Source organism: Canis aureus, chromosome 29 (assembly GCF_053574225.1).
Source record: "Canis aureus isolate CA01 chromosome 29, VMU_Caureus_v.1.0, whole genome shotgun sequence".
Lineage (NCBI taxonomy): Eukaryota > Metazoa > Chordata > Mammalia > Carnivora > Canidae > Canis > Canis aureus.
In genome coordinates, this window is record NC_135639.1 from 14340206 (window position 1) to 14367365 (window position 27160).

The following is a 27160-nucleotide window of genomic DNA, read 5'->3' on the forward strand; positions in this document are numbered from 1 at the left end:
TCTCAGCAAATTTCAAGGACACAGTACCATATTAATAACTATAGTCACATGCTGTACCTTAGATCCCCAGAATTTATTCATCCTGCATAACAGAACCTTTATACTTTTGACCAACATCTACCGTTTTCTCCACCCTCCAGCCCTGCCATTCTATTCTCTGCTTCTATGAATTTGCCTTTTTCAGATTCCACATAGAAGTGAGATCATGCAGTATTCGTCTCTCTGGCTTGTTTCACTTAGTATAATTCTTTCAGGTCAACCCATTTGGTTGCAAATGACAGGATCTTCTCCTTTTAAAGGCTGAGTAATATTCTATTGCATATGACTATTTTATTTAATTCTCTTTCTTTTTGGAATAGAAGGGAAAGACCTTTAAAATTTCAAGTTAGAATTTCTGCTGGTGTTCCTCAATGCAGAGACTACAGAATATATCTATTTGCTTTCTCATATTCTATAACTTACATTGAAATGGTTCCTTTATTCTGGGCAGCATAGGGTCCTCAGTTTCTCTTGCTCTGCTTGGTTTGGTTTGTCCTATGGACAGGAGTATTCCTACTTCCGAGAAAGGCAATTTTTGAAGGATAAGCTACAAACTTCTTGAGGTACTGCTTTCCTTAAAAACAAACAAACAAACAAACAAAAAACATGAAGGGGCAGCCCGGGTGGCTCAGCGGTTTAGCGCCGCCTTCAGCCTGTGTCTCTGCCTCTCTCTCTCTCTCTGTCTGTCTCTCTCATGAATAAATAAATAAAATCTTAAAAAAAACGAAGGTTTTATTTGTGACCTTTTGTTTTCATAATCATTTTGCTGTCCACCTTCTCGAACACATAAATTGTGTTGATTTTAAGCAACTGGTAAGCCACTTTTGCTTCTTCCCAAATTGCTGTTCTGTGAATCATGTTCATCTACTTGTTCGTTCACTGAATTTTTTTTAATCTCTTTTATTAAGGAAGCATAATATAGTGTGAGTTATTCAGTGCTGTGAGTTACTAAGTGCTGATTCTGAGAACTGATCAAATAAGATTAAGAAATAGTTCCTACCTTCAAGAAACTTGCAATCCGGTACGGCAAAGACCATCCATATATACAATAACCTGCAATAAAAGGTAGACTATGATAAACATCATCCAAATTAAATGACTTAAGTGTTTGCAAAAGCATTCTTCTGAATTTCCTCGAGACTCTTGCAGCCTAAAACTTTAATCGCTGGATCAAGCATTTAAAATATCATGTCCCACCAGGCTTTTTAAAAATATCAGATCTTTTAAAAGTAATTTAATCTGAAAGACTTCCTATATTTTCCTTCTCCAAGAACCACAGACTTCTAGACAATGTGTCAAAGATAACCCTTAAGGAGCATTGGTGAATTCTGGTAAACATGAATTACTCTTAAATGTGAATACCAAGCAATCAATGGCAATATTTCATCAACAACAAAAAGATAGATGAATGATTAAAATAAAGATGTCTCAAAAACTCAGAAATCATCACCAGTAATAATCCTCTCATGACCAAAGAAAAGCATTTTTATTGTCATCAGCTCAGGTGCCTTGGATAGGTGTTTAAGTATTAATTCTTTAACATTCCCAGAGAACAATGTGGAAGGAAATTATTAATATTAGTAAGTGATATATGTGGATTTTGTGAAACAATTGACAAAATTATATATGGTAACAATTCCTATCATTTTCTGGTACTTGGCAGAGTGTCTCGTTCCTTGTAAGTGAACAGATGAATGAATACACGATATTTCTTACACCTAGCAAGGTGCCTGGCATACAGAAGTGCTTGCATATTTGTTAAAAGAATGATTAATTAACAACTATTGTTAATTATTATTATGATCACCATTCCTCTGACAACTCCAACATCTCAGTGTATCAGGTAAAGGGGAGAGTGTACAGTTCACAGGGTTACTGCTGTTACCTCCCCTTTACCCAATAAGTCTTACTCATGATTTGACTCGCAATGTTAATATCAATTCCTAAAAGAGGCTTTCCCTGACTCCTAGATCAGCATAGATCAAAAGGTCTGGCCCGTGACTCACCTGTATTGGGTTTACCAGGGTTATTGGTCAAAGTCCAGATTGCTACTCAAACAGATACTGGCACACCCATGTTCATAGCAGCATTGTTCACATTAGCCAAAAGATGGAGGCAACAATCCAAGTATGTATCCACAGACGAATGGATAAACTATAAATATGCTATATTCCATATATACAATGGAATATTACTTGGCCTCAAAAGGAAGGGAATTCTGATACATAGTACAGCATGGATGAAACTGGAAGACATTGCGTTGCTATGGGAAAGGGAAGGAGGAGTTACCGTATGGAGTTTCAAACTGGGAAGATAAAAACAGTCCTGGACATGGATGGTGTTGTTGCTTGCACAACGATGGAAATGTGTTAATTCCATTGACCTGTGCATTTAAAATGTTAAATATGGAGATGAAAAATATTTTGTTTTCTACCCTTTACCACAGTAATAATAATAATAATAACAGCAATAATAATAATAAAAGGTAGAGGCAGATTCCTGGTTTCCTTTCTGGCCTGTATAAATCAGAAAATTGAGAGGTAGGGATAGGGATGCAGCAGGGACTTGCAATCTCTCCAGGTGACTCTGATACAAAAGTTTGAGAACACTGGTCCAGACCACATCAAATTCCCTCTGCTGTATACCTCTGCAGCCATCTACTCTTTTCACTTTATCATCATGCTTGTAATTCGCTCTAAGCTCCCTGAGGGCAGAAACTACTGCTGTCTTATTCAGCACCAAAGCCCCAGCATTTAATACAATATCTGGCTCAGAGTGGCCTTCATTATATATTGACGGAATTACTTTATTTGAACATGAGTTTCATATTCCTTGTTTGTAAAATATAATAATTATCTTGAGTGGTTGGTATAAAGATTTGAGATAATACAAATGAAGGACCTCCCACCATGCCAGATTCATAGTAAGTGTTCAATCACCAGAAGCTGCTTTATTATTGTAATTATTACTGAAAGGAGGAAGAATATAATTATTCAGGATTTACACCAACAGTTACAGACTCAGAGACCTGCAGGCTCCACGCAGGTAATATAATGGCCTTCAGCATGCTGCTTTTATACTATCCAATAGGAAGCGGTGGGGACTGCAGTGAACTGGACCTGTTCATGCCATATATAAAGGAGGTTACCACTGCTTACTCTTGCCCTTGGTACTCTATAGGTACTCAGGCCAGAGCTACCAAACCTTTTGATTCTTTGAGAGAAGCTAAAAAAATATAAATTTTAATCTGAAATTTCCCAATATATAAAAGTCATATAGTCATTTAAAAATTTTTAAAGCTCTGTGCAAACCAACCCCCACTCCCCACATTTGTCCATGGGCCATGAATGTGTATCCTCTGATTCACCCCAAGTTTTATCAGGTGCCTAGGATAAACCCTCCTTCTACTGACAATAGAACTGGAATCACCCATCATGATGATATACTCACTGTACTTCTGGGTTTAAGAGAGCATCTAGTTCAAATCAATCAAACCAATCAAAACAAGGGTGGTGACAGTGTCCTTATAATTGACCTGTCAAGATGTTCAGGGGTGTAAAAGGCCAGGATAGATGTCCATGGATTCTCCAAGCAGTGTTAGCATTACTACCAACCCAAATGGTAAGACAAGAGTAGAAAATCATGCTGTATCCTTTTATTTCATTATTTTCTAGTAGGTTTCTTGGTGAACTACTTACTGCCTTTGCAGTTATTTACCCACACCTAGAAAGACAGAATTATTTCCAACAGCTAGGGGGCTCTAGCAGTCCACCTTTCAGGCACAAATGGCTTTGCTACAAGTTTCAAATCTAAAAAATGGATGACTTGTCATTGGCATCTCTGAATATCAATAGGTTAATATTATCTAAACATCATCCAGTCATTTGTAAAATTACTGACATCCTTTGTCAAATATTATTTTCTTTCTTTACTTTTTCTCCTTTCCATTATTTTTTTCTTTATGTAATTAAATGTCTTGATTTTATGTTGAAAGTGTTTTCCAAATTATCTAAATTAGAAAATAAATTCCTATTATTGTGGTAAATAACTTAAGTGGCTGGTAATCATACTAAGCATTTAGGTTGGTGCATTTTAACTCCATTCTTATCTAGCACATGTAGGGAAAAATTATATATTGATACCAATAGATAAGAAAAATAAATTCTCACTCCACAGAAATTACATAATTTGGCCATTTGAGAACCCAAACAACTTTTCAGCTCTTAGGGATGCTCAACAAAAGAAGATTTAAATGGAGCATCTAAGTTTTATCTGCTCATCACTCCTGCTATTTTTTCTGACATTTCCACTATCAAGACACTTAAATGTAATAAGTTAGCCTTAATTCCCAGTTTCTCTTTATTGTGCCCTCCATTCTGCTCTAGGACATGTTTTAAAAGCACTTAGAAGCACTTAATGGGCAGATTTAGCAAAATCTTCATCCTGTTTCCACAGCTCCGTTGCATACAAAAGCCCGAATAAACTCTTTCCTCCTTCTGCCTTCATCCCCTAAAAATATTGATTGTGGTCAAGGGGGGAAGCAGAGGGAGATTTCTCTTCTGTGAAAGCTACACAGAAAAAAAAAAAATTTTTTTTGAATTGGTTCTTTTCAGATGCTAAATGCCCACTTCCTCTTTCTTATCAGCCACTTTAGCCCACTACTGAAAATAACAGTACTTAAACAAGTACCCACACATATCTTCAGTTTCCTGAACATCTCAAACATCACTGTTTCCCAAATATACTGACTTCAGGAAAATAGAAAATGCATTTTCTCTCAGACCCTTCTTTCCAATTTGCAAACCCAAGAGAGTTTAAGGGAAATGCAATCCACATGTTTCTGGCCATTTCTACTCAAATACATTCATCTAAAGGATTCTTTTTTTTTTCCCCCTTTATGAAAGTGATTTGAAATCTATGAAGCTTTTAAAATAAATCTTGGTATGCTCTGCCTACCCTGTTTTTGTTTTTGTTTTCCCTAAGAAAGGGAAAGTTTCTTGGGATAGGATTAAATGAATACAAGCCCTTTAGGACTTGACTTTGGCTTCAAATTTAAGTCATTTTTGGTAAGGATAGGGGCTCCATACTCACTTCTAAATTATCACATCACTTAGTTGCTCATCTATTTTTTTTTTAATTTTTTTCTTTTTAAATTTATTTATTCATGATAATCACAGAGAGAGAGACAGAGGCAGAGACACAGGCAGAGGGAGAAGCAGGCTCCAAGCACCGGGAGCCCGATGTGGGACTCGATCCCGGGTCTCCAGGATCGCGCCCTGGGCCAAAGGCAGGCGCCAAACCGCTACGCCACCCAGGGATCCCTCATCTATTTTTATCCTCTATTACATTGCTTCAAATTCTTTAGTAAAGCATTCATTCACTCAGCTTATATATAGAGTGCCCGCTTGTGCCAGGCCCTGTGCCAGGTACTGGGGGTACAACAAGAACATGCCAGACATGCTCTTTGCCCTCGTGGAGCTTAGAGTCTAGCAGGAAAGAGAGATACTGAACAAGGGATTGCAAGGCTGAGGATGGCATGTCAGAGGAATGCAGGGAAGACTTCCTAGAGAAAGTGTCCTCTAAATCAAGACTTTCAGTGGAAAAAAAGAAAAGCCAGTCAACTGCCAGGCTAAGGGAATAGCAAGTGCAAAGCTTGGAGGTGAAAGGGAAAGAAGGCCAATGTGGCTAGGGTTTAGGAAAGCAAGGAGGAGAAACACAAGATGAGGCTAGGAAGGATCACACAGGACCCTGTTTCCCTATCTACTTCTTTGAGCTCATGGCACAGTCATGGCCCCCAGTAGGGACAAAACAGGATCCTCCCAGCCTGACGCATCTCCCAGGCATTCCTCTATGGTTTTTTTACTTGAGGGACACTAGCCAGGCAAAGCAAAGACTCAGAAGGCAAAGGTGCCTCCTCCTATGCAATCTTTCATATACATACATATACATATCTGTATATTTATATACATGATTATATATTTTTTTAAATGTGAACAATACATATATCTTATATGTATCTTTGTGCATGTATGTGTGTGTGTGTTTAAGCGCATCTTTTACATTTTACTTCCTTTTAAGTGAAGCCCTTTCTCTTTTCTCTTGTCTTTCCCTGATTCGGCCTTAGCGCAGGCTTCTTTTCCCTTACTCCCCTAGACTTTGAAATAACCTCTTCAGTCTCCTTGCCTCTAGCCTCTTCCCTCCCCCTATCTCCAGTCTCTCCCCTTTCCAATCTCCAAACAGCTGCCAGGTTTAATAATGTCACTTCCCTAGCTGGAAATCTCTGAGAAGTCATAGATGAACCACTGATAAATCCACATTGCCAGAGTTCAGAATCCAGAGCGGTTTCTGGCCCCAATCCATTTCGGCACCCTGGCCTCCTGCCATTTTTCATCCCACCCCCCTATCTTCCCCAGCACCCCACACTGTAGCCATGCAACCACACAGACTTTCCTTTCTTCATCAAATAGAGCATCTCTCAGCTTGTGCCATGAAACACTGGTTCTGTGGGATGTTAGTAGGAGTTAGGCCTTGAAATACTTAAATATGTTGGGAAATGATAAAGTTTGTTATGGGTTGAATTGTGCCCCCCAAAATTCGTGTGTTGAAGCCTTGACCCCCAGTACCTCAAAATGTGATCTAATTTGGAAATAAGGTCTTTATAAAGCTAATCAAAATAAGATTAGGTCATTAGGGTGAGCTTAATCCAATATGACCAGTGTCATTATGAAAAGGGGAAATTTGGACACAGGAGACACACACACACAGGGAAATGACATGTGAACAAGAAGGCAGAGATTGGAGTGATGTATCTACAAGTCAAGGAATGCCAAAGATTGCCTGCAAACCATTGGAAGAGGGGAGAGGCATGGAATAGATTCTCCCTCACGGTTCTCAGAAGGAGCTAAGCCTGCCGACACCTTGATCTCAGGCTTCCAGCCTCCAGAACCTTGAGACAATAATTTTCTGTTGTTTGTAATAATAATCTACCTAGTTTGTGCAACTTTGTTATGGCAGCTCTGGGAAACTACTACAAAGTCAAAGAGCTTTTTACAGTGCCAGATTTTCCTAGTTTTTAATATCCTAATGTACACCCTAAATCTCCAAAAGGCTAGAGAGCATCCCTAACTTATTTGACAACAACACTTTTCCCCCAGCGCATCTCCTGGGAATTGGTGTTCTGAGCAACACACTTTGGGAGATGCTGACCTAGGGCTGTGAACTCAGTTAAAGGTTAAAGAGGAGAATATGCAGTGAGTGAATGAGTAAACAAGTTTGCCATAAACTGTGAGTAACTAACAGCCACTTAACGTTCTGAGAACTTTCTCCCCCACTAGGTGACTCTATAATTAGTAGATGTTTAGGTCCTGAGGGAAGTTGACTAAAAAGTTGCCAATGGTGAGAGAGCAAGCATTTGGGGTGACTAGATGTTCCACTCTTTGATCTCTAGGTATTACCTTGACCCAGGAGTGGTTTTATAAGTTGCGGGACTCAATGCAAAGTGAAAATGCAGGATCTCTTGCTCAGAAATTATTAACTTCAAAAGATGATAGCAGGGTATTAAGCCAAGATCTTGGCTTTTCGAAGCATGGGACCCCGTTTGACCACACGAGTCGCATGCTTGTGAAGCCACTCCTGCCTTGACTGGCCCAACATAATCCTTAGCAATTTTAGACTGCTGTCTCCTCATTGGATGAGTTACATTTAGAACATTTCTTCATTGGGGGTCCCTAAGACAATCCCCAGGTTCAGCGATTGCCTGGAAAGATTCAAAGGACTCAGCATCTGGTGGTACTCATGGCTATGATTTACTACAGCGAAAGAAGACAAAGCAGGATCAGAAAGGGAAAAGACGCATGGGCAAAATCCAGAGGAAACCAAGCACGAGCTTCCAATAGTCCTCTCTCAGAGGAGTCTCACAGGATGCACTTAATTCCCTCAGCAAGGAATTGTAACAGCATGTGAACTGTTGTTCCACCAGAGGAGCTCATTACAGACTTAATACCCAAGGTTTCTATTGGGAGCTGGTCATACAATAATCCTCTTCCTAGCATGAACCAAAATTTTAGACTCCCAGAAGGAAAAATGAGTGTTTAGCATAAACCATATTGCTTTCATAACTTGTTCAGGCAGAATGAGCTATTCTTATCAGGAAATAATGGGAACAATCCCGAAATTCCAGTTCCCAGACATCAGTCCAGGGCCAACCTTGTAAGCTGACCTTTCTAAGGATAGCAGGACACTAGTTATGTTAAACGTTTAACTCTCAGATACGAGCCAGAAAAATTAGAAAACCATGTTGGTAGGACAAGAATCTGTCCTTAAGTCCCTGAATGAGGATTCGGGAAATGAGAGCATTCAACAGAGATCTCAGTTTGTCCACTGAAGGGCAGCACTGACGTGACTTTCTTAACCATTTCTTAGCCTTCACAGCAATCACAGTGAAAATAACTCAGGTGAAGCCAACAGTTCCCTAATATTTCTGAGAAACTTGTGGGAGAAGGGATTTGGTAAAAATTGTTCAAATTTTTACCAAATCTAAATTGTTCAAATTTCTATTTATCCAGGTTGTGTTTAGTCTTAACCCGCAAACTGCTATTTTAGTTTTTCATAAATAGAGCAATCAGATAATGATTCATTTTCAATGATAAATTAGTATTTAACACCTGTCAATTCAATGTGCCAGGGATGTAGACTATAAAAATTTGGTTTTTGCCCTTCAGAATATCATGAATCTTAGCTAGTTTGGCCTACAGGAAAGGATACTGGGCTTAGAGCTTGGTTCCTGGACTAAGAGACTAGGTGGATCCGGGCAAGTCACTAGACAGTTTCGAGCTTCAGTTTCTTTATCTGTTCAGTGGGAAAAAACCACATCTTCATTACAGAACAGGTATAAAAACCAAATAGTGTAATTGGATTCATGTGGAAGTGGTTGGTAAACTATAAATCAAATCTTGTGGGGAGGGAGGGGTGCTTAAAGAGCAAAGGAAAGTGACTACATTTAAGAAAACCAGCACGTTTAATAAATGATGGCAATAACCCAGCCCCATTATGGGGAGCAGTTACTGCCATCGTCTGCATCACTGATGGCGCAATTAACTTAATTAACACATACCTCTGTGGTGAGTTTGCTGAAATAACACTTTTCCTTTTCACAGGCCCCTGCCTTGCCAGCAAGGCATCTCCAAGTTATGCATCTTCCAAGTACAGAGGCCAGAGTGTTAAATGGCTTTGAGTGGGTGCACAAAAAACAGAATTCCAGAATATCCACATTGTTAGCAGCTCAAATTACCTAGAAGAAATAAGAGAAGCTTCATCAAAATCTTGTAGACTAGGGCAAAGACCAATGCATCTCAAAGTGGAGGCCTGATTGGGTGGGTTGGCTATGATCCCATAAGGAAGTCCTTCTCATCAAATCTGGAATGACTTCCCACAAGATAGCATCCTGTTCTCCCCAAGGTTCTAACAAAGGAGCCTTTAATCTGCCATGAGGGTAACGGGGATTTTTGGGAAGTGAGAATGAGTCTGTGTCTACATGAGAAGGAAGTCTGTAGATGGGCTGCTCTGCCCTTCTGATAGCCGTGGTTGAGTGCTATAGAGGGCGAGAATAGGGACATTGCAGAAAAAAGGGACATACCTATCCTATTTTGGAGGTTTTTAAACTTCATTCCAGTTCTTCGGAGTAGTTGAAAACCACTCAAGAATGTTCTGCTCGCTCTTTTACTCTCTCTTTTCCTCTTTTCCCAATTCCATGGATCCTTTTCCCTTTCTTCCTATCTCTTCTGAGTCTATAGAGCCTTATTTTTATGTTCATCCATGTTGACAATGCATTTACACTCTTTTACATTATTATTGGATTATTGTAGATATGCAGCTCATTAAAGTGATTGCATTTTCCTTTAGAGCCAACATCTTCCTATATTTTCTACAGCAATCTAGCAGGAGGTTGCTCCATAGTAATCTCAGTAAATAATTGTTGAATTAAATTTATTTTCCTTTCTTTCTCTTCTCTCATTGGAAACTGAATGTACTAGTTCTGCTAGATCAGCTGCACGCATCAGAAACCCAGTGTAACAGTGGCTTTAAGACAAGTTTATTTGTCTCTCACGTAATAGTAGGGGGGTAGAAATCGAAGGTGGACAGATAGCTGTGCTCCAGTCATCTTGGGACTCCAGTCATCTTGGGAAAGAGTCCCTCTTTCTTATTACTTTGTCATCTCTCGTCATTCTCATCTGTCCGCCAACATAGCACACCAGGCGGCCGATGGTGGACCATGGAAATGTATAGAGTAAGAGTGCCCCTCAGAGATTCTTCGCATCATGTTTGTCACATGTTAGTCATCGTATCCTGGCCACGCGACCACAATGGTTGTAGCAGAGGCTGGGGAGTGTAGTCTTTATACTGGCTGGCCATCCGTTTGAAGAAAAATCAGAGTATTACTAATACAAAGTAATGGTTTTCCAAGTTTTTAACTGTGACTCACAATAAGAAAGACATTCTACATGACAATCCAATACAGGCATCTTACATACAGAGAGATTAAAAGCGCTTTGGAACAATAGTTACTCATATTTTTGTCTAGTGCATTTTCATATTTTTATAGTTTATATTTTATAAAATAAAGGTGTTTGTAATTAATGAATGGAGCATGGCCCGCAATTTGAAAGGCGCAGCTATAGAAGGAAGAGAGAAGAATCCCAGGAGGCAATTAGGAGTCTCTACCATTTGGATGGAAGCACTCAGGTCTGATCTTAGGCAAAATCATTTACTTGCATTCTTCATGGTGAACATCACAGTACCAGGTGCTGGATAGGCAAAATAAAATAAATAAATCAAAGCAATCTGTCCATGAATCCATCAAGTAGTCAATGAAAGCTTAGAGAGAGTACAGATAGAATCTCTACTGACACTGGAGACAAAATATTGAAGGCTAGAGGGTCCTTTTCACCAACAGAACCTCTAGGGGTGGGAGAAGACATTCTTTTGTCTCTTAACGCAGGTTTTAAGTAGATAAAACACAAACACGGATATCTATCCCATTGAGCCTTCTGTATTTTAAGCTGAACAGATAATTCATACCAAAACCAAACTGATTTCATTTTAATTCTTTGACATGGCCTCAAATATATGAACTGTGTCAGGGGCAACCTCATGGTTTCATTATGATAGTATCTCCTAGACTATCCTCATTCACTTTTGTGCTAGAGTAACCTCTATATCAGATTTGTCATTCCTTCTATATACTTCAAATTTGAGGAAAACCTCATCTCCTGTGATGTTTTTTTCTTGACAGTTTCAACTGACTTTTGTCAGATTTTTGACAGGGGAAAATAAAACCAACAACTCAAAGAACATTACACTGCATTTGTTTTCAGAGCAACAGTTTTGGATGAGTTTGAAATGACTTTTAAATGATGTCACAATAGATGCTTTAAAACAAGCCCCAAATCCTTTGTGCTACAAACACCGTTGGCTTAATTAGTTCTGGTGGAGGCATCTTCGGTAACTGCAAGCTAATTGCATTAGTGGGCTCATACTACAGTGCTTTCAGAGGTTTGGGTTTTGGTAAACAGTGCATTTCCATGGTGTTTATGGAAAGATGCCTGGGCAAGTGGCCTGCCAAGGACAAGCTGCATTACGGAGCCTTTCACTGCTAATAGCCAGGACCTCTGACCCGCTCACCCCTAGTTTTTGATCACCTTTGCTACCTCCCTGCTTCATCAATGCTGGGAGAGGCCTCATCCGACCACTTCAGACCTAATGAGCCTCAGTAGAAATCAGAAGTTCCTGCTGTCTTATAGGCCGCTAAAAGGCTTCTGAAGAAATGAGTCAATGTTTTCATTCCCTGTCCCAAAGCTCATCTGGATTGGCATCTGTGTTTGCTGTCTCCGGAGAGAGAGAGGCTAATTACTGGACAAAGCTGGGGATTAAGCTTCCCTCTTGCCCTTATGAAGGAACAATCCCTCTGGAATAGGGTTTAGGGCTTATTAGGAGAGTGTTGGAAAGAAAAGGTGTTTCTTCCCCATCCATTCTGTATAAGGAGGACCAACATGTACAGGGCCTTTAATCTGACACCTTTGGCAATCACTAAGAAAAGCATGCAAGTCCCCAGAAGATGGGCGATCTTTTGCCATATAGTCAGGCAATAAGACGTGACAGGCACATTATTTCACTGGGGCTGCACACCTTGAATGCATTCTGTGGCATAAGGCCAAAGTACAAATGGCTTCAACTCTCATGAAATGCAATATTCTTTAACAAATGCATTAAAATCCTTGCACTGGCTTATTAGTATTAAGAAGTGAAAATTGCTTAAAAACTAAGGAGGAAGAGAGATTTCCTAAGATAGGTTCCTAGGGGTCAGGCACCTTGATAGCCAATAAGAAGCTACCATTTGCAAATAATGTTCAAAAGACACATCTTAATATAGTCAGCCTGGGAAAGGGCTCTGAAATCTGAGAGCAACTGGCTCTTCCTGTACCACCAAAGGGCAAATGTTGAAGTATAACATTAGAAAGTGAGATCTGTGTCAGCATGTAGACCCTTACAGCAGCTTCAGTGTTTGGACGACCACCATTTTCTCATTTTCCTAAAGGATCCCACGAGGTCTTGTGTGTCTATAAAAGCATTTTTTACACTTTGTGGGGGCAATTTGGCTTTTAAAAATTTGCCTTCGAGGATGAAGCCTCCAGGGTAATTGTAATCTGGCCCTTCTAAATCCTTCCAGAGAGAGACACATTTCTAGAAGATTAGAGAACTTCAGGTGGGAACGCTACTCTGCCTCTGGCTTTATGCCTTAAAATATGACCTAAGGCAAGCTATCATTTCCCAGAAATGAAATATGTCATATGTTACTATTAAAGTGAACCAGAAAAAGAGCATTCTATTACAATAATGGGTTTTGTTTAAAAAAAAAATGTAAATGTCAAATCCCCAAAGGAATAATACCTATTTGATACTATTATTGGAACAGCAATATCAGTAATTGCATGAAGTACTTATATTTAGTATTATTCGTATAGTAAAGGGATTTTATGTAAACCTTTCAGTAGAATTATTGTGTCAGAGGAAAATGAGAAACAACATCACTCATTATTCATGCAATCAATATACATTTATTGGAGGTGACTATGTGTCAGTCATCAGTCTAAATGCTGGGGATGCAGAAAAAAGAAGGAGAAGTAGGAGGAGGAAGGGGAGGAGGAGGAGGAGAAGAAGAAGAAGAGAGGATCTTCCTGCCTTCAAGGAACTCACATTCCAGTTGAAGAGACAGAGTGATTAATGTCAATGTTACAACAGGTATAATAAAAATCCCAACAGTGCCATGGGAATACACTACAGAGAACTCTTCATTCGGGCTAAAGGAGTCCTTGCTATTATCCTTAGTGGCCTGTTGGAGCTGAGCTGCATCTTAAAGTTTCAGGATGAAGCACGTATTGGGCAGATGAAGCAGCATGGGCAAATGCGTAGCATTAGCAAATAAGAATACTACTACTGCTACTAAATAAAAGCATAGCACGTTTAGGGAATAGTGAGTGGTTTTGTGTAGCTGGATTTAAGTCTGCCAAACTGTCTAATGTCAAATACTTTGATGGACTAGTTTGAGTTAGATAAACTTGAGTGTTTTTTGAGCAGTATGATTTTACAAAATGAATGTGTTTTACGTTATACTCTGTAGGGCCAATGCAATGAGAGTAGGAGACAAAATACTGCATGGAATAAAACTGTCATTCTCACCATGACTCATCTGTTAACTTATGAAAATACACTTACATGAAGAAATGCAAGAAAATTGCTCATTTCGCATGCTTGTGGGTAGATTGAACCTAATTTTGTAGCATTAAAACCAATTTCCCACTGAGAAAACATGTCACAGAGGATGGCATGAACCTTTATCATTATTAATAATATTTGATATTTTGATGTCACCTTTCATCCTGAAATCAGTCCTGTACACATGAGAACAGATAAGCTCCAAGGAAACAGAGATAATATTAGTAGAGTAGGTCGCATGCATTCCTATCTTCCATTCCAAGGGCTTTCCAGCTGTGTGTTTGTCTCACCTTTAGAAGTTAGTGGATATAGTAATAAAGCAGTAATTTTTTGTTAACTTCTTCTATAAGAAGTCTTAAGGTAGAGTAAAGGCCACATCCTTCCACATACAGATCTCTTGGAAGATCAGCTTTTGACACATCCATTCCCCTTACTTTGGTTTCTTTGCCTGATGATCTCTATTCTGAGTGGAAGACAGACCAGCTTTGAGACGTTTTTCATGGATCCTTCACCTTCTTCAAAATAGTAGCAAGTCATTATGATCATCAATAACAACTACTACTGCTGCTTCTTATAAAGCACTCATTTCAGGCCTGCATTATTCTACTATGCTAAGAACTTATATATACATCACATTAACTAATTTCACACCGACTGTCCAATAGAACTTTCGGTGATGATGGAGACGTCTAGTATCTGTGCTGTCCCACATGGTGGCCACTAGCCCTGCAGCTACTGAGCCCTTGAAATGTGGCCCGTGCTACGGAGAAACTGCATTTTTCTTTCATTTCATTCTTAATTAATTTTTATTGAAATAGCCATATGGCTAGGACTATTGTATTGGATAACACACGGTGGCTTGTGGTTTATTTATTTTTTTTTAAGAAAATAAAGCTCTGTTTTCACCATCAATAAGAACTTAATGGGGACTAGTGAGAGTGAATGGTTCAAAAATATTTTTGAAGCTACAAATATTTTAAAAGAAGTCCCATATTTTACATTTGGGGAATTTTTTTTTCTACCCTTTCCCCCACCCCATTAAATTTTTCTTTAAAACGTGTCTGTGGAACATTAGGGTAACATGAATCATTTTTAAACAAAGAACACTTACAAAAGATGTGAGTGATATCCTCAAATGAAACCTCATTGTCATCCAATCATCCCATGTGGTCAGCAATGATGGATCCTAGTCTATCCATTGAGAACTGGAATTCTAATTGCTGATTTCCCAAAGGGAGACATTGACCTCCACTTATAAAGTGGAATGACGAAAGAGTGTTTTATGTTTTGGATGTCCATGGAGAAACACATTCTTCAGATAAACTCTTAATTCACTTTGGGCCAGCCTCTTATAAAAACCCCGGGATTTCTCTGGTTTGCGTGTGAAAATATGAGAATAAACTTAAGGTGAAGAAATTGATTAGAAGACTCAATTACATTTCCGCTTACTCCGCCCAGCAACTTACACTGCTACCACTGTTAGAGAAGGAGAACTAAGTGTCCCTTGGTCTGAACCATCTGTCGCGAAAATGTGACATATGTTTGCTTTGTTTACTCAACAACCAAGTGTAAACTGATACACTGAACAAGAAATCTGTGTATGGTGTGACTCGTGTGTGTGTGTGTGTGTGTGTGTGTGTGTGCACGCGCGCATGTGTTGAGAAGGGTGCTCCACGAGGGCATCAATCCTCTCATACCTGTCCCAGAGGAACACGTGCACAAGCGTGCAGATCCGAGAGGTATCCCCCGGGGTTTTGCGCGAGGGAGAAGGCGCAGACACACTCCAAACCATGCGCAGCGAGCGTTTGAGCCGCTACCGCAGCGGAGGGGCGCGCCTGGCTGGTGGGGAGCTGCATGGAGAGCTACCCACCCCCTCCTCCTCCCTCCTCCCTGTCTCCAGCCCTTGCTCCCCCGCCTCAAACTTTACGCAAAGCGCGTGCCCTTTTCAATTAACCCCCCTCGATCAAGGGGAACGTTCCTTTTCTCTCCTCCGCGGCCCATTGTCTGGTGCAATGGGTTTGCAGATTTGACAGCTGAGCTCACCCAGACCGGATTCAAACTCGGTTTCCAGGAATGGGAACTTGGATGTCTGCAAAGATCCCGAACCCAAGCCCGCCACGGTGGGCTGTTCCGCAGCCCCCTCTCTGGACCCAGTGTAGACTTGGTTGTCCCGGGCGCCCCCCGGTGTACGGGGAGAGGAGTGTGTGTTCGGGACGGAGAAGGGGGGGCGGTGGTGGTGTCCGCAGCAGGGCTGCGAACGAGTGAGTAGTCCCAGAAATTGGGGCGAAAGGCTGTGTACGTGTTGGGCGTTTAAATTTATTATTATTTTTAAATTTACTCTTGGAACCGTCAAGATGGAGGTTAGCTTATAAAATCCCGAAGCCAGGTCTGGTTTAAATGCAGTGGCCCGGGGGGTTCCGCTTTTGTCTCCTTGCCCGAGCTCCGGGAATGAGAGCGAGAGCGAGAGAGGCTGCGTGTGCATATGTGAGTGCGCGCGCGCTGGCGTGGATCGGTGCGTGGGCACATCCTGCGATCTCGGCGCCGAGGGTCCGAGTCCGAGTGCGTCTCTAACGCGCCAAGTCTTGAGTCATAGCCGCGAGTGACGTGGGGAAAAACTTTGTGTTCGGAAGGAGGGTCTGGTTCGATTGCACTAGGACGGAAGAAAGAGCCCTTGTGCATTGTGCCCTTTTGTGTCTGAGTGTGTGTGTGTGTCTGTGACAGCGAGGGGGGGTGGAGAGAGAGAGAGAGAGAGAGAGAGAGAGAGAGAGAGAGAGAGAGGCACCACTCGCGGCCCGCTGCATAGCGCTGCGTGTCCTGTGCGCGCGTGCTGGGGCCGGCGCCGGGTCCCGCCGCGGACCGCGGTCTCCATCTGCGGCGCCCTGTGCGCGAGCCTCAGAGGGGGCTGGCGGGTGTGCACTGGGGCGGCGGGAGCAGGAGCAGGCCCAGGGGCCTCAGGCTGGGAAATCTGGCCTCGGAACCCGCTAAGCCTCCGCGCGGCTTCCAGTATCCCTCACCGGCATCCGAGAGCAGCGGGGGGCTCTGCTCGGAAATCGTCCTGGCCCAACTCTGCCCCTCTGAGCCTCCAAGATTACCGCATCTTCTTCCTAGCGCAGAGAAGTGAGCCCGGAAAGGGAAGGAAGGGGCGGGGACACCCCTCAAAATAAATAAATAAATAAACAAACTGGCTCCCGTACACAGCTGGACACGGTCGGTTGAGTCCAGGTCGGTGGCATCCGGAGAGAGTTTTCTCATTCTGTGGATCTGGGAACCCATCGCCGCTCCTCCGTCCCCTTCGCCCCTCTTGCAGGCGCCCTTCAAGTTTGGGGTCCCGGGGACGCGCTCGGCTCGGGGCTGCACCTGCCCTGGCGCTCCGGGGCCGCCGGCCGGTGCGCTCGCCCCGGGCGGTGGCGTTGACGAGCCCGAGTCCAGGGCTCTGGGCGAGCGCGAGCGCGGCGCGGACACCGGGGAGGGAGCGGAGGACGCACCGCGGGTAGGGGCGCGCGAGCCGGGTTTCGGCTCCAGCCGGGACGTCGGTTCCCCCTCGCCCGGCTGCCTCTGAAAGGCGGCGAGCCCGGGGAGGAGCGGGGGACGGCGACCGGGGGCAGCGATTGGCGGTTTGGGTGCAGAGGGCCGGCGGCGGAGCGAGCGAGCTGGCTGGAGGAGGGGGCGGCGAACTTCAGCGAGAAGGGGCTCTTCCTGCGCCAGGGCTGGAGAGCGCCGCCGCCGCGCCGTGTGCTTCGACCCCAGGCAGCTGCTGGCTCCGCTCGCGCCGCTCGGAAAGTAACGTGATTTATTTATTTGCTTGCGCTCAGCCTCTTGGGTTGGCCCCGGTAGACACCCCTTGGACTTTGGGAGCTCGCGTCCGACCTCTCCAGCCCCCCCACCCCCGCCCGTGCGGGCGGCTCCCCGGAATACACGTACATGCGCCCCCTCCCCCCCGCGCGCCCCCTTCCTGCGCCCCGACCCGGTTAGGGGTGGGCCCTCACCCGGGCGCTAGAAAGTCCCCCAAGGCGGGAGCAGGGGAGGGCAGAGGGGCGGGGGAGGTTCTAGCGCTCTCGGCTCTCATTTCAAAGCGCGCTCTTCCTTCCAGGTTGGGTCAGACCTGAACCCCTAAAAGCGGAACCGCCTCCCACCCGCGCGCCAGCCGCCCGCCGGGAGCTGAGTCGCCGGCGGCGGTGGCGGCGGACGGACCCGGGAGTTTCCTCTCGCCCTGGATGGAGCTGAACTTTGGGCGGCCGGAGCAGCGCGGCGGGCCGGGGATCGCTGTGTGCTGAGCTCCCCCGACGAGACCCAGCGGCGGCTCCGGATTTTTTTTTTTTTGGGGGGGGGGGCGGGGACCAGCTGCGCGCCGGCACCATGTTCCTGGCGACCTTGTACTTCGCGCTGCCGCTCCTGGGTAAGTCGAGGCCGCCGCTCTTCTTCCCAACCCGCGGAGTCTTTCCGAGGGGTACTCGCGGCAGGCCCCCCACCCCCCAAATTGCTGCGCTGTTGCGCTCAGCGTGGGAGGGCGAAGTTCCGTTTTGGGGAAGGGGGTCTTGAATCCTCCGCACCCCGGGCTTGGGAGGCGGGGATGGCGCGGTACTTGCCCGCAGGTTTTGTGCTTGTTTTTTTATCTCCTGTGCTTTTTAATGGCCTATCCTGGCGGAGACTTAAGGGGTGCGAGCCCCCCCCCCCCCCCACTCCACTGCACTCCACCCCGCCCCGTCCCCAGCCCGGGCACCAGCGCTCCTCGAGAGTCCCGGGAGCTCGCGGAGGCGCGGCGGGCAGGTGGGGTGTGGGCGAGCATCGGCCTGGGAGAGCAAACTTCGAAGGGAAAACTTTTCCCCGAATCGTGCCTGAGCGCTCGCAGACCCGGGCTCGTCCGCGCCTCGCCCCGCGCCCAGCCCGCGGCCGCCCTCCTCCCTGGAAAGCCCCGGGCTCCCGTCGGGCGGGGCCGAACCGGCTGCTCCCGCCCGCCTGCCCCGGAGCGGCGGGGCCGGCACGCGCGGTGCGCAGCGCGGGCTCCCGGGCAAACCGCAAAAAGCCCGCAAAACCAGGCGGGGCGGCGGCGGCGTGGGGGGGCGGGGGGAGCAGGCGGCGGGAGATCCCGGGGCGCCAAGAGGACTCCCCCGCGGAGAGGGGCGGGCCCGCGGGCGAGCGCCGGGCACCCCCGGAGCCCGGGCGGGCGCGCGCCCTCCCCGGAGCCCGGGGCTCCGCGTCCCTGCCCGGCCGCCCTCACGCGCCCCCCCTCCGCCCGCAGACGTGCTCCTGGCGGCCGAGGTGAGCGGCGGGGACCGGCTGGACTGCGTGAAAGCCAGCGACCAGTGCCTGAAGGAGCAGAGCTGCAGCACCAAGTACCGCACGCTGAGGCAGTGCGTGGCGGGCAAGGAGACCAACTTCAGCCTGACATCGGGTCTGGAGGCCAAGGACGAGTGCCGCAGTGCCATGGAGGCCCTCAAGCAGAAGTCTCTGTACAACTGCCGCTGCAAGCGGGGCATGAAGAAGGAGAAGAACTGCCTGCGCATCTACTGGAGCATGTACCAGAGCCTGCAGGGTACGCGCCGAGCGTCCTGGCCCCCCACCCCCATCCCTCTCCCCTCCAAGGCAGGCGGGCCCCTCGGCCGGGTCCCGCTGACCTCATCCTCCCTCGCTTCTCCCCAGCTGCAGAATGAGGACCTTTCATTGGCCCCCAGGGACAGCAGCAGCTGGTGTTTGCTGCCTCCCGAGCAGCATTGTTGGGGCCTGGTTGTTGGAAAACCCACGAGGGGGATGGGGGATACCACCCTTCCCCCCACCCCCCCTTGGGCCTGCTGACCTCTCTGAAACCTGGTCAGAGATCTGAAAGGACAGGCCAGGAACTCACAACTTCTCTCCAAGGAGAGAGCTGGCTTCAGAGGGTAATAATACAAAGACTTGCCCTGAATCGTGTCCGGAGTTCCTTGCCTTTCTTCCTCCCTTCTGTGTATTCTGACATAAGATAGAGAATTAAGAATAAAAGGTCCAGCAGAATCTATTCTGTCTTTACCTCCTCCCCAAAACCTGATCAAAGGCAGATGTGTGAAAAACCATTTGTCATCTTAGATTAGCTGAGTCTTGAACCAGCTGGTGTGGTTCAACCTTGGTTAACACAGGCTTGGGGAGCAAAAGGACCGCTTGTCACAAGCATCCATTCCAGTGGGAGTTTCTTCGTCCTTGTGGGCCAGAGGTGGCTGGTGTTTGTAAATCTAACACAAACATCCAGCGCACTGAGTGTCTCTGCTGAGACACCCAAAATTTGTAACATACAGGTTTGACCTCTCAGCCTCTTCCTCTAGAGTCTATTACAATGAAAACCTGTTTTAGAGACTGTTTAATAGCCAGCGTACTGGCTTTCTGACCACATGCCATGTTGAGGAGCAAAGAAATGGGGGCCTCTTTTGGGTCACTTTTCTTCCATTGGCTCCTGGAGGTAAGCTGGGCTGGTGACATCACTGGTTCCTTCCTCTCTTATTTCATTCCTTTGCAAAGAGTGGGAGAGTTTTCTGGCAAGATCAGGCTGGGTTGCTCTCCAGTGTTTTCATGGCACTCTGGGGAGAAAAAGGACAACAGAGGCAGAGGGAATGGAGAATAACCATAGCCAAATAGATGCATTTGAGATCTCTGAAAGTTTCAGCATCTTTTTGTTACACAATCATAACATAATTAGAATTTAGATCCAGCAACAAAAATTCCCTGAAATATGTCTGTTTTCCAGACCTAAGCCCAAGCTTTCTGTTGTTTTTAGGAAATGATCTGCTCGAAGATTCCCCTTATGAACCAGTAAACAGCAGATTGTCTGATATATTCCGGGTGGTCCCATTCCTACCAGGTAAGCAGGTTCGTGTTTTCACTCTGATGCCTTTGCCTGCTTGCAATCCGTTGGCTTGCTTGCATTCTCTTTGGCTCTCGGATAGTGTATAAGTAGATAGTTGAATGGCACAGCGTTTCTGGGAAATTAGAAATAGGATGATGATAATGAAGAAGCAGAATGCCTAGAGATGATTGTATGACTTGAAAGTAATTCTAAATGAAGTAATGTGGTGTGGTGATTTGAAAGAGGTTGGAGGGAGGTGACTTGTTTGAATTTTTTTTCACATTGAAATATGATTGGCTAGCTCTTGCATAGGGAGTGCCACTTCTGTCTGTAGGTGGCAATCATATTCCCTTCTTGCTACATACCATTCGCAGCGCCTCCCTGGAAATGGGATCCGTTTAAATCATGCCACTTATTTTATGAGACTTCTGAAGATAATCTTAGATTGTTGAACAATTTTGGATGGACTCGCTTGTCTGCCTTTGCTTTAAAAGATTAAGCTCTACCATTTGTTAATAATTCTATTTTTAATTTTTCCCGAGCAAGTGTGCCCACGTATCAGAGGATGTATTACTGCCCCCATGGCCCTTTAAAAAGTGGTCTCGTTTCCCATGGTTTGTTTTGTCTCTCTTTGCAATTCTGCGTTTGTTTTGGAAGTGAACTTAGTTTTAAGGATTAAGTTTTTCATAACACTGGCATTCAGACAGCCCCGTAAATAATGAGCAGGATAGTAATTTCTCTTAATGACGTACAGATTCCAGACTGATGTTGTCTTTATTTGTTTACTCTTAAGACATTTTCTCAAGTATATACAGCCATCACAGATGATATGTTTTCTCCGTGGTTATACATGGTGGTGAATGTTGAATTCTGTGAAATGATGGTTTGTTATTGGGGAGAGTGTTCTGGTGTTCTAAACATTTTCTCTTTTCCTGCAGAAAGCCATAGAACCAAGGGAGTATGTAAATACCGATATTATGTGTCAGTGTATCATGTATACATTCATTCACTTACAAACACGTATCCATTGAGTACCTACTATGTTCTAGCCATTGGGATTTTGGCAGTGGGCCAGAGACATGTCGCCTCTGCCCTCATGAATCTTAGGGACAGCCAGCAAGTGGCATTTATTAAGCCCCTATTATATTCCAGGCACTGTGTTAGAATTTTTTTTAAAGATTTTATTTATTTCTTTGAGAGAGAGAGAGACAGAGAGAGAGAGCAGGGGGAGGAGCAGAGGGAGAGGGACAAGCAGACTCTGTGCTGAGCACGGAGTCTCACGAGGGGCTCCGTCTCACCACTATCATGACCTGAATGGAAGTCAAAAGTCAGATGCTTAACCGACTGAGCCACCCAGGTGCCCCTGAGTGAGGCTTTTTATCATTGGGGCACATGGGTAGCTCAGTGGTTGAGCGTCTGCCTTTGGCTCAGGTCGTGATCCCGGGGTCCTGGGACTGAGTCCCACATTGGGCTCCCCGCAGGGAGCCTGCCTCTCCCTGTGCCTATGTCTTTGCCTCTCTCTCTCTCTTTCTCATGAATAAATAAATAAATAAATAATCTTTTTTTAAAAAAGATCTTTTTATCATTAACTTAGGTAACCATTTTCATGTGAATCTTAGGTATTATTATTTCCATTTTAGGAATGAGGCAATTGAGGCAGTGTGAGGTTAGGAAACCAGCCCAAGATCATAAAGCTCATGATTAGCAAAACCAGAATTTAAAACCAGACTCGTTTGGTTCTAAGCCTTTGTAATATCTGTCCCTTGCTACCCAGAGTATGGTCTTTTGACCAGTGGCATGGACATCACCTGGGAGTTGGTTAGAAATGTGGAATTTCAGGCTCCATCTAGACCTACTGAATTAGAATTTGTATTTTAAGAAGATCCCTGGGCTGGGTGCTTCATATAGGCATGAGACTTGGGAAGGATTCCTCTATATTATTATTTGGTTTTGGTTCAGAGGAGAAGTGTGTGTGTGTGTGTGTGTGTGTGTGTGTGTTTTGGGATAAGATATGAGGGTTTAAGTTTAGTATCAGAGGCATTCATACATTGTCCAAATAATGCTAATAATTTCCACTCCACATCCCTGCTAATAATGCTCCTGTCCCCTTGGCCCAGCGAGGGCGGTGTTTCAGGTACCAGAGGAAAGATGCACAGACACCTCTGAGCTCTCATGAGAGCAGGTCTGTAAGAACTGGGGTGGGATGTGGCCCATGGTATACCAGGAGTGAACCTGAACTTCCTGGTGCTTTGAGGAGCAGTGCCCCCTGCCTGCTGCCTTCCCCCTAGAAGTCTTACTCCTTAGTCTTTGTGCTGATGCTTGGAGGGATATGAGCCTTTCTGTGGACAGTGAGAGTGAGGAAGCAGGCAAAGAGGAAGGTTCACTTGGGTTTCAATTTCAGAACTGCTATGGACTGTAGGACTGCAACAGACTCATTTTCTCTCCTTGGCTCTCTCTTTTCTCTCTAGTCCTAATAGCTCATTATTCTGAGGGAAGATTGCGGTCACCTCCAGAACCCACCCATTCACTGGACTCTTCAATTATGTTTTCAATCCTTGCATCCATTCTACAGTTAGAAAGGCTTGGTCATTCCCAGATACCGCTGATTTGTCTGAATTTCTTTTATTGGTATTGGAAATTCTTCTGCATTTGGACCAAGCTTCACTCATTCATTTTCTTGGGTCCCTTTCTCAAACAGGTTTCTTTTCATAGCAAATATGACCCTGACTTTGTGAGACCTGTCCTGCTGAGAACCCAGGAGTCATAATGAATTAATCAGAGCCAGGAAGGCCTTGTCTGGAGCTACATTTTATCTCCCAAGGGCATTGAATTTAGGTTCCAGCACTAATGAGCTTTGACCTCTGACAGTGATGGTGTTCCCTAAGTGGGTATAAGGAAGCCAAATGGAACCTTGAGAGGTTTTAAGTCATTGAATAATGCATATTATCCAGTTTGGCATTTGTAGGATAGGAAAGGACAGAGGAGCAGGATGATAAATGTTGCTCTTCGTGGTTTGAATCTGAGTTTCTAGAACATCTCTTCAGTCTTGAAAATCTCTCTGAGGAAACGAGGACAGCAGGGCCTCTGCCTTTTACAGATATGGTAACAATCAGAGTTTCCATATTTGGGTTTCTTTGCCCAATGTGAACAGAATGTTTATCCACATACATTAAGTGTGAGCTGAATCGTCTCACTGAACAAGACATGTTTGACATTTTCGTGTTTCCATTTTCTTCGGACTCCTCAAACCCACAGCCATCTTTGCCATTGTTTACTTGATCACCAGTTAAAAAGCCATATTGAGGTGCTGTCAGTGGCCTGGCAGGAACAAGGAAGGGAACAAAAATGAGATCGAGTCTAAAACCTGTCATCTCTGTTCTGAAGCCTGAGCTGCAGGAAGGATATCAAACAGCCTCGTCAGGCGAGAACTGGGAAATTGCAGTGGGACAGCCCTTGTGGAAATGTGTTGGTAGAAGCATTTGGCCTTGAAAGTACTTTTAAGAGCTCCAAGAGGGGCCTTTGTTGTGGGTTGATGTCAGTGTGGTTTTTTGGGGTCTCAAAAAGGAAGAACCAGGCAGTGAGTGGGAGTGTGTACAAAGGAAAGAGGGAACCAGTGCAAGAAGATGTTGGAGGAGAGGCCACGGAAAAGTATCTTGGGAACCAAGAGGGCAGAGTCATGTGGGCACACGGAGCCCCAGAAGACGAAACCACCACGTATGTTTCACATCTGCTATGTCTCTGCTCCTTAGCTTTGCCTTTTCTTCCTTGTGCAAATTCTAGAAGCAGCAAGAAGTAAATAGTGATTTGAAAGGGACATGAACCTTTTGGCCATGTATTTAGACTCTTTGGAGGGGGAGAGCAAAGTAGCAAGAAATTTTGAAAGTACAGTGGGTGACAAGAAAAGCCTGAGGATGGAGGATCAAGGAGGATAAAAGCACCTCTATGGCAACAAGAGAAAAAGGGGGCTCCGGGGTATCAAAGTATTGACTGGGAGGTCGGATTTTGTAGAGAAGAGTCAAGAGATGCCAGCCCTTTCTCAAAAATCACCAAAGCCAGTGGTATTGCAAATAGGAAGCAAGAAAGATATGGGGAAAGAGATATATTAGGATTTGAACATGCTGACTCTGTTTTGGTGAAAGTCAAAGGTCTAGCTCTCCGGCTCTGTCATCATTTCCTGCCAAGTCCTAGGAGTGGTCTAGACCTTCCCAGAAAGCCTTTAGGATCTTGACATCAGTTCCCATGCAATTGGAAATAGTTGCTTCAGGAGGAGATGCCCCTAAACGCTCTTTTGAGTCTGGCCCCTTTTCCTGAATGAGGCTGTGAATAATAAGCCATGTTTTGCATTTCTGTTTTAATGTGCCGTCATATTTATGTCACTGTGAAAAAAAAAAGCTTTCTTAAAAATTTTACATGCTGAAGTAGAGTCTTTTAAGGTCCTGTGCTGTCTTGGCAAATCAGGACAGGAGAGAAGTGTTTGTAAATACCAGCTACCGAGGTGTGTGATGGCCCTTTGCTTTCCACTGAGCTCTCCAGAATAGCTCTAATTATGTTGTCCCCATAGTTGAGAATCCCCACTGGTTCCTTATTCTCTGTTCTGACATGTGGTGAACTCCTTCGCGGGCCAGCTTGCACCCGCCTTCCTTCTCCAAGCCCCATCACTCTCTGTCCACTCAAGCAATCCACTCCCTAAGCATTTCATGTGCCTTCACTTCTCTGTGCCTTTGTTCATGCTCTTACCTCTGATGGGGAAGTCTCTGTTAGTTCCCCGAGACCTAGATCCAGTTTCATCTCTGGAGGCCATGCTGGAATTCCCCCAGACAGGCACTTCCACTTGAGATGCTTTCATGCTGCATTTTGCTCTTGCCTTTGTAGTAGCTGTGAACCACAGAGTATTGGACTTATGTATGTGTCTGTCTTCCCACTGGAAAGTTGGGGGACCCGCTTGTTATGCTGGGTGTGTACTCAGCCTTGAGCCTTCCTCCTGGTTCTGAGTAGTCATCTCGTTAAATGTGGGTGCTTGAATGTCAGAGATAGGCCGTAGAGATCTAGTCTGTCGTTCTGTCTTTATAGATTGGAGCTCAGAGAGGGCAAATGACGTGGCCAAGACCACACTACTTGAGGGATGCTCTAGGATCTTTGCGAGGACATGGCAGTGCCTTAGGGGAGGTCAGTGTTGGCCTCTTTCTGTTCCACGTGCTTTCTGGACAAACTTCGTCCAGCCCTGGGACTGCAGCTACCATCTCCCACTGATGACGCAGAGCCTTCCCTCCTATTCCAGCCTCTCCTGAGCTCTCAGCCAGCATTTCCAGCTGAGTCCTGGACAGGTCAGCCTGGATGTATCTCAGTCTTCAAACCCAGCACATACAAAATGTATCTCATCGCCTCTCCCCATGTTCTCCTTACACCTTTCCCTTCCCGGGTCACCTGTCTTATGTATGGCATTGTCTGCCTGACTTAGAAGCTTTGAGGTTCCCGCCACCCCCTCTGCCATCCTCATTCCTTCAGCCAGATCCGTCACCAAGTCTTTTGCAGTCTACCTCCTGTGTTTTGAGTCGCTCTTCTCTCTCTTCATTCCCTAAATGTACTCGTCTTATCTCTCACTTGAAGTTTGCATTGACCTTCCTGACATCCCTGTGTCGAGTTCCTCCCAACCCAACCTGGCCTCCGCAATGGCAGGCCTTATCTTAGCACCCCAGTGATTTAGAGGAACTCTCCAGCTTCAGTCTGCTTCCATAGATTCCTCTACTAACTGACCTTCTATCTCAGCGCAGCCGCCCCACGTCCAAACAAGCCAGTTGACCACCTGCTGTCCCACTAGTGCCCTGGGCAGCTTCACGCCTCCACCCCATTGTGCACGCCAGTGCTTGAGAGAGAACACACGCTCTCGGGTCCTCTGACCTGGGTGCATCCTAGACCCAGGTGCATCCCTTCAGCTTGGGCACCCCACTTGAGCTCACAGTGCCTCAGCTTCCTTGGATATAGAATGAGGTGGAGCTTATTACCTTACAGGTTCTTATGGATTTGAAGATGCCACATGTAAAATACTCACCTAGTCCCCAAAGCATCCTTGGCCCCCAGTGAGTCTCAGTCATTCTTAATGCTATGCCACTGCCACACTTAGCTGTTGGCTCCCTCCTCACTCCAAGACCAGGACTCTTTGCAGCAGATCTGGTTTCCTGGTCATGGAGCAACAAAAGGAGGACAATCCCGAACCTTCAGGAAGGCTGCTCATAAACTACCCTGCACCAAAATGAAAAATCTAGCCTTTATCTAAAGGGCTCTGGAGGAAAGTCCTGTCTCTTAATAACCTCTTTTGAGATTTAACATCCCTTTGGGGAAGGCCTCCCTTATTCCTGCTCTGAATCCCTGTGGTCCTCTGGGGCCCTGTTTTTCCGCTCTTTGGTCGGAAGTGAGTATGCTGCAGCTGGTGATCACCCCGGGTGGGGGCTTTTCCTGTGCTTAAGGATTCTTGTGATCAGCTTTCCCTTCTCAGCTTGACTGATTCCCATTCTTCTAACCTCTCCTCATAAATCTGCTCTC

General features: G+C 45.2%; 1 protein-coding gene across 4 annotated transcripts in view; it reads left to right on the forward strand.

Annotated features, from left to right (window-relative positions):
• The first annotated feature begins 16822 nt into the window (after nucleotides 1–16822).
• GFRA1 (GDNF family receptor alpha 1) overlaps nucleotides 16823–27160 on the forward strand; it is a 202932-nt gene continuing 192594 nt past the window's right edge. For 2 of the 4 annotated variants that reach the window (XM_077877510.1, XM_077877513.1), the window contains exons 1-4: nucleotides 17396–17589; nucleotides 17900–18205; nucleotides 19049–19342; nucleotides 20552–20635. In XM_077877510.1, the coding sequence (XP_077733636.1) occupies nucleotides 18166–18205; nucleotides 19049–19342; nucleotides 20552–20635 (418 nt within the window). In that variant the 5' untranslated portion in view covers nucleotides 17396–17589; nucleotides 17900–18165. Of the gene's footprint in view, nucleotides 17032–17395; nucleotides 17590–17847; nucleotides 18206–19048; nucleotides 19343–20551; nucleotides 20636–27160 lie in introns of those variants that run through there. The other 2 variants (XM_077877512.1, XM_077877511.1) reach the window with 2 other exon arrangements.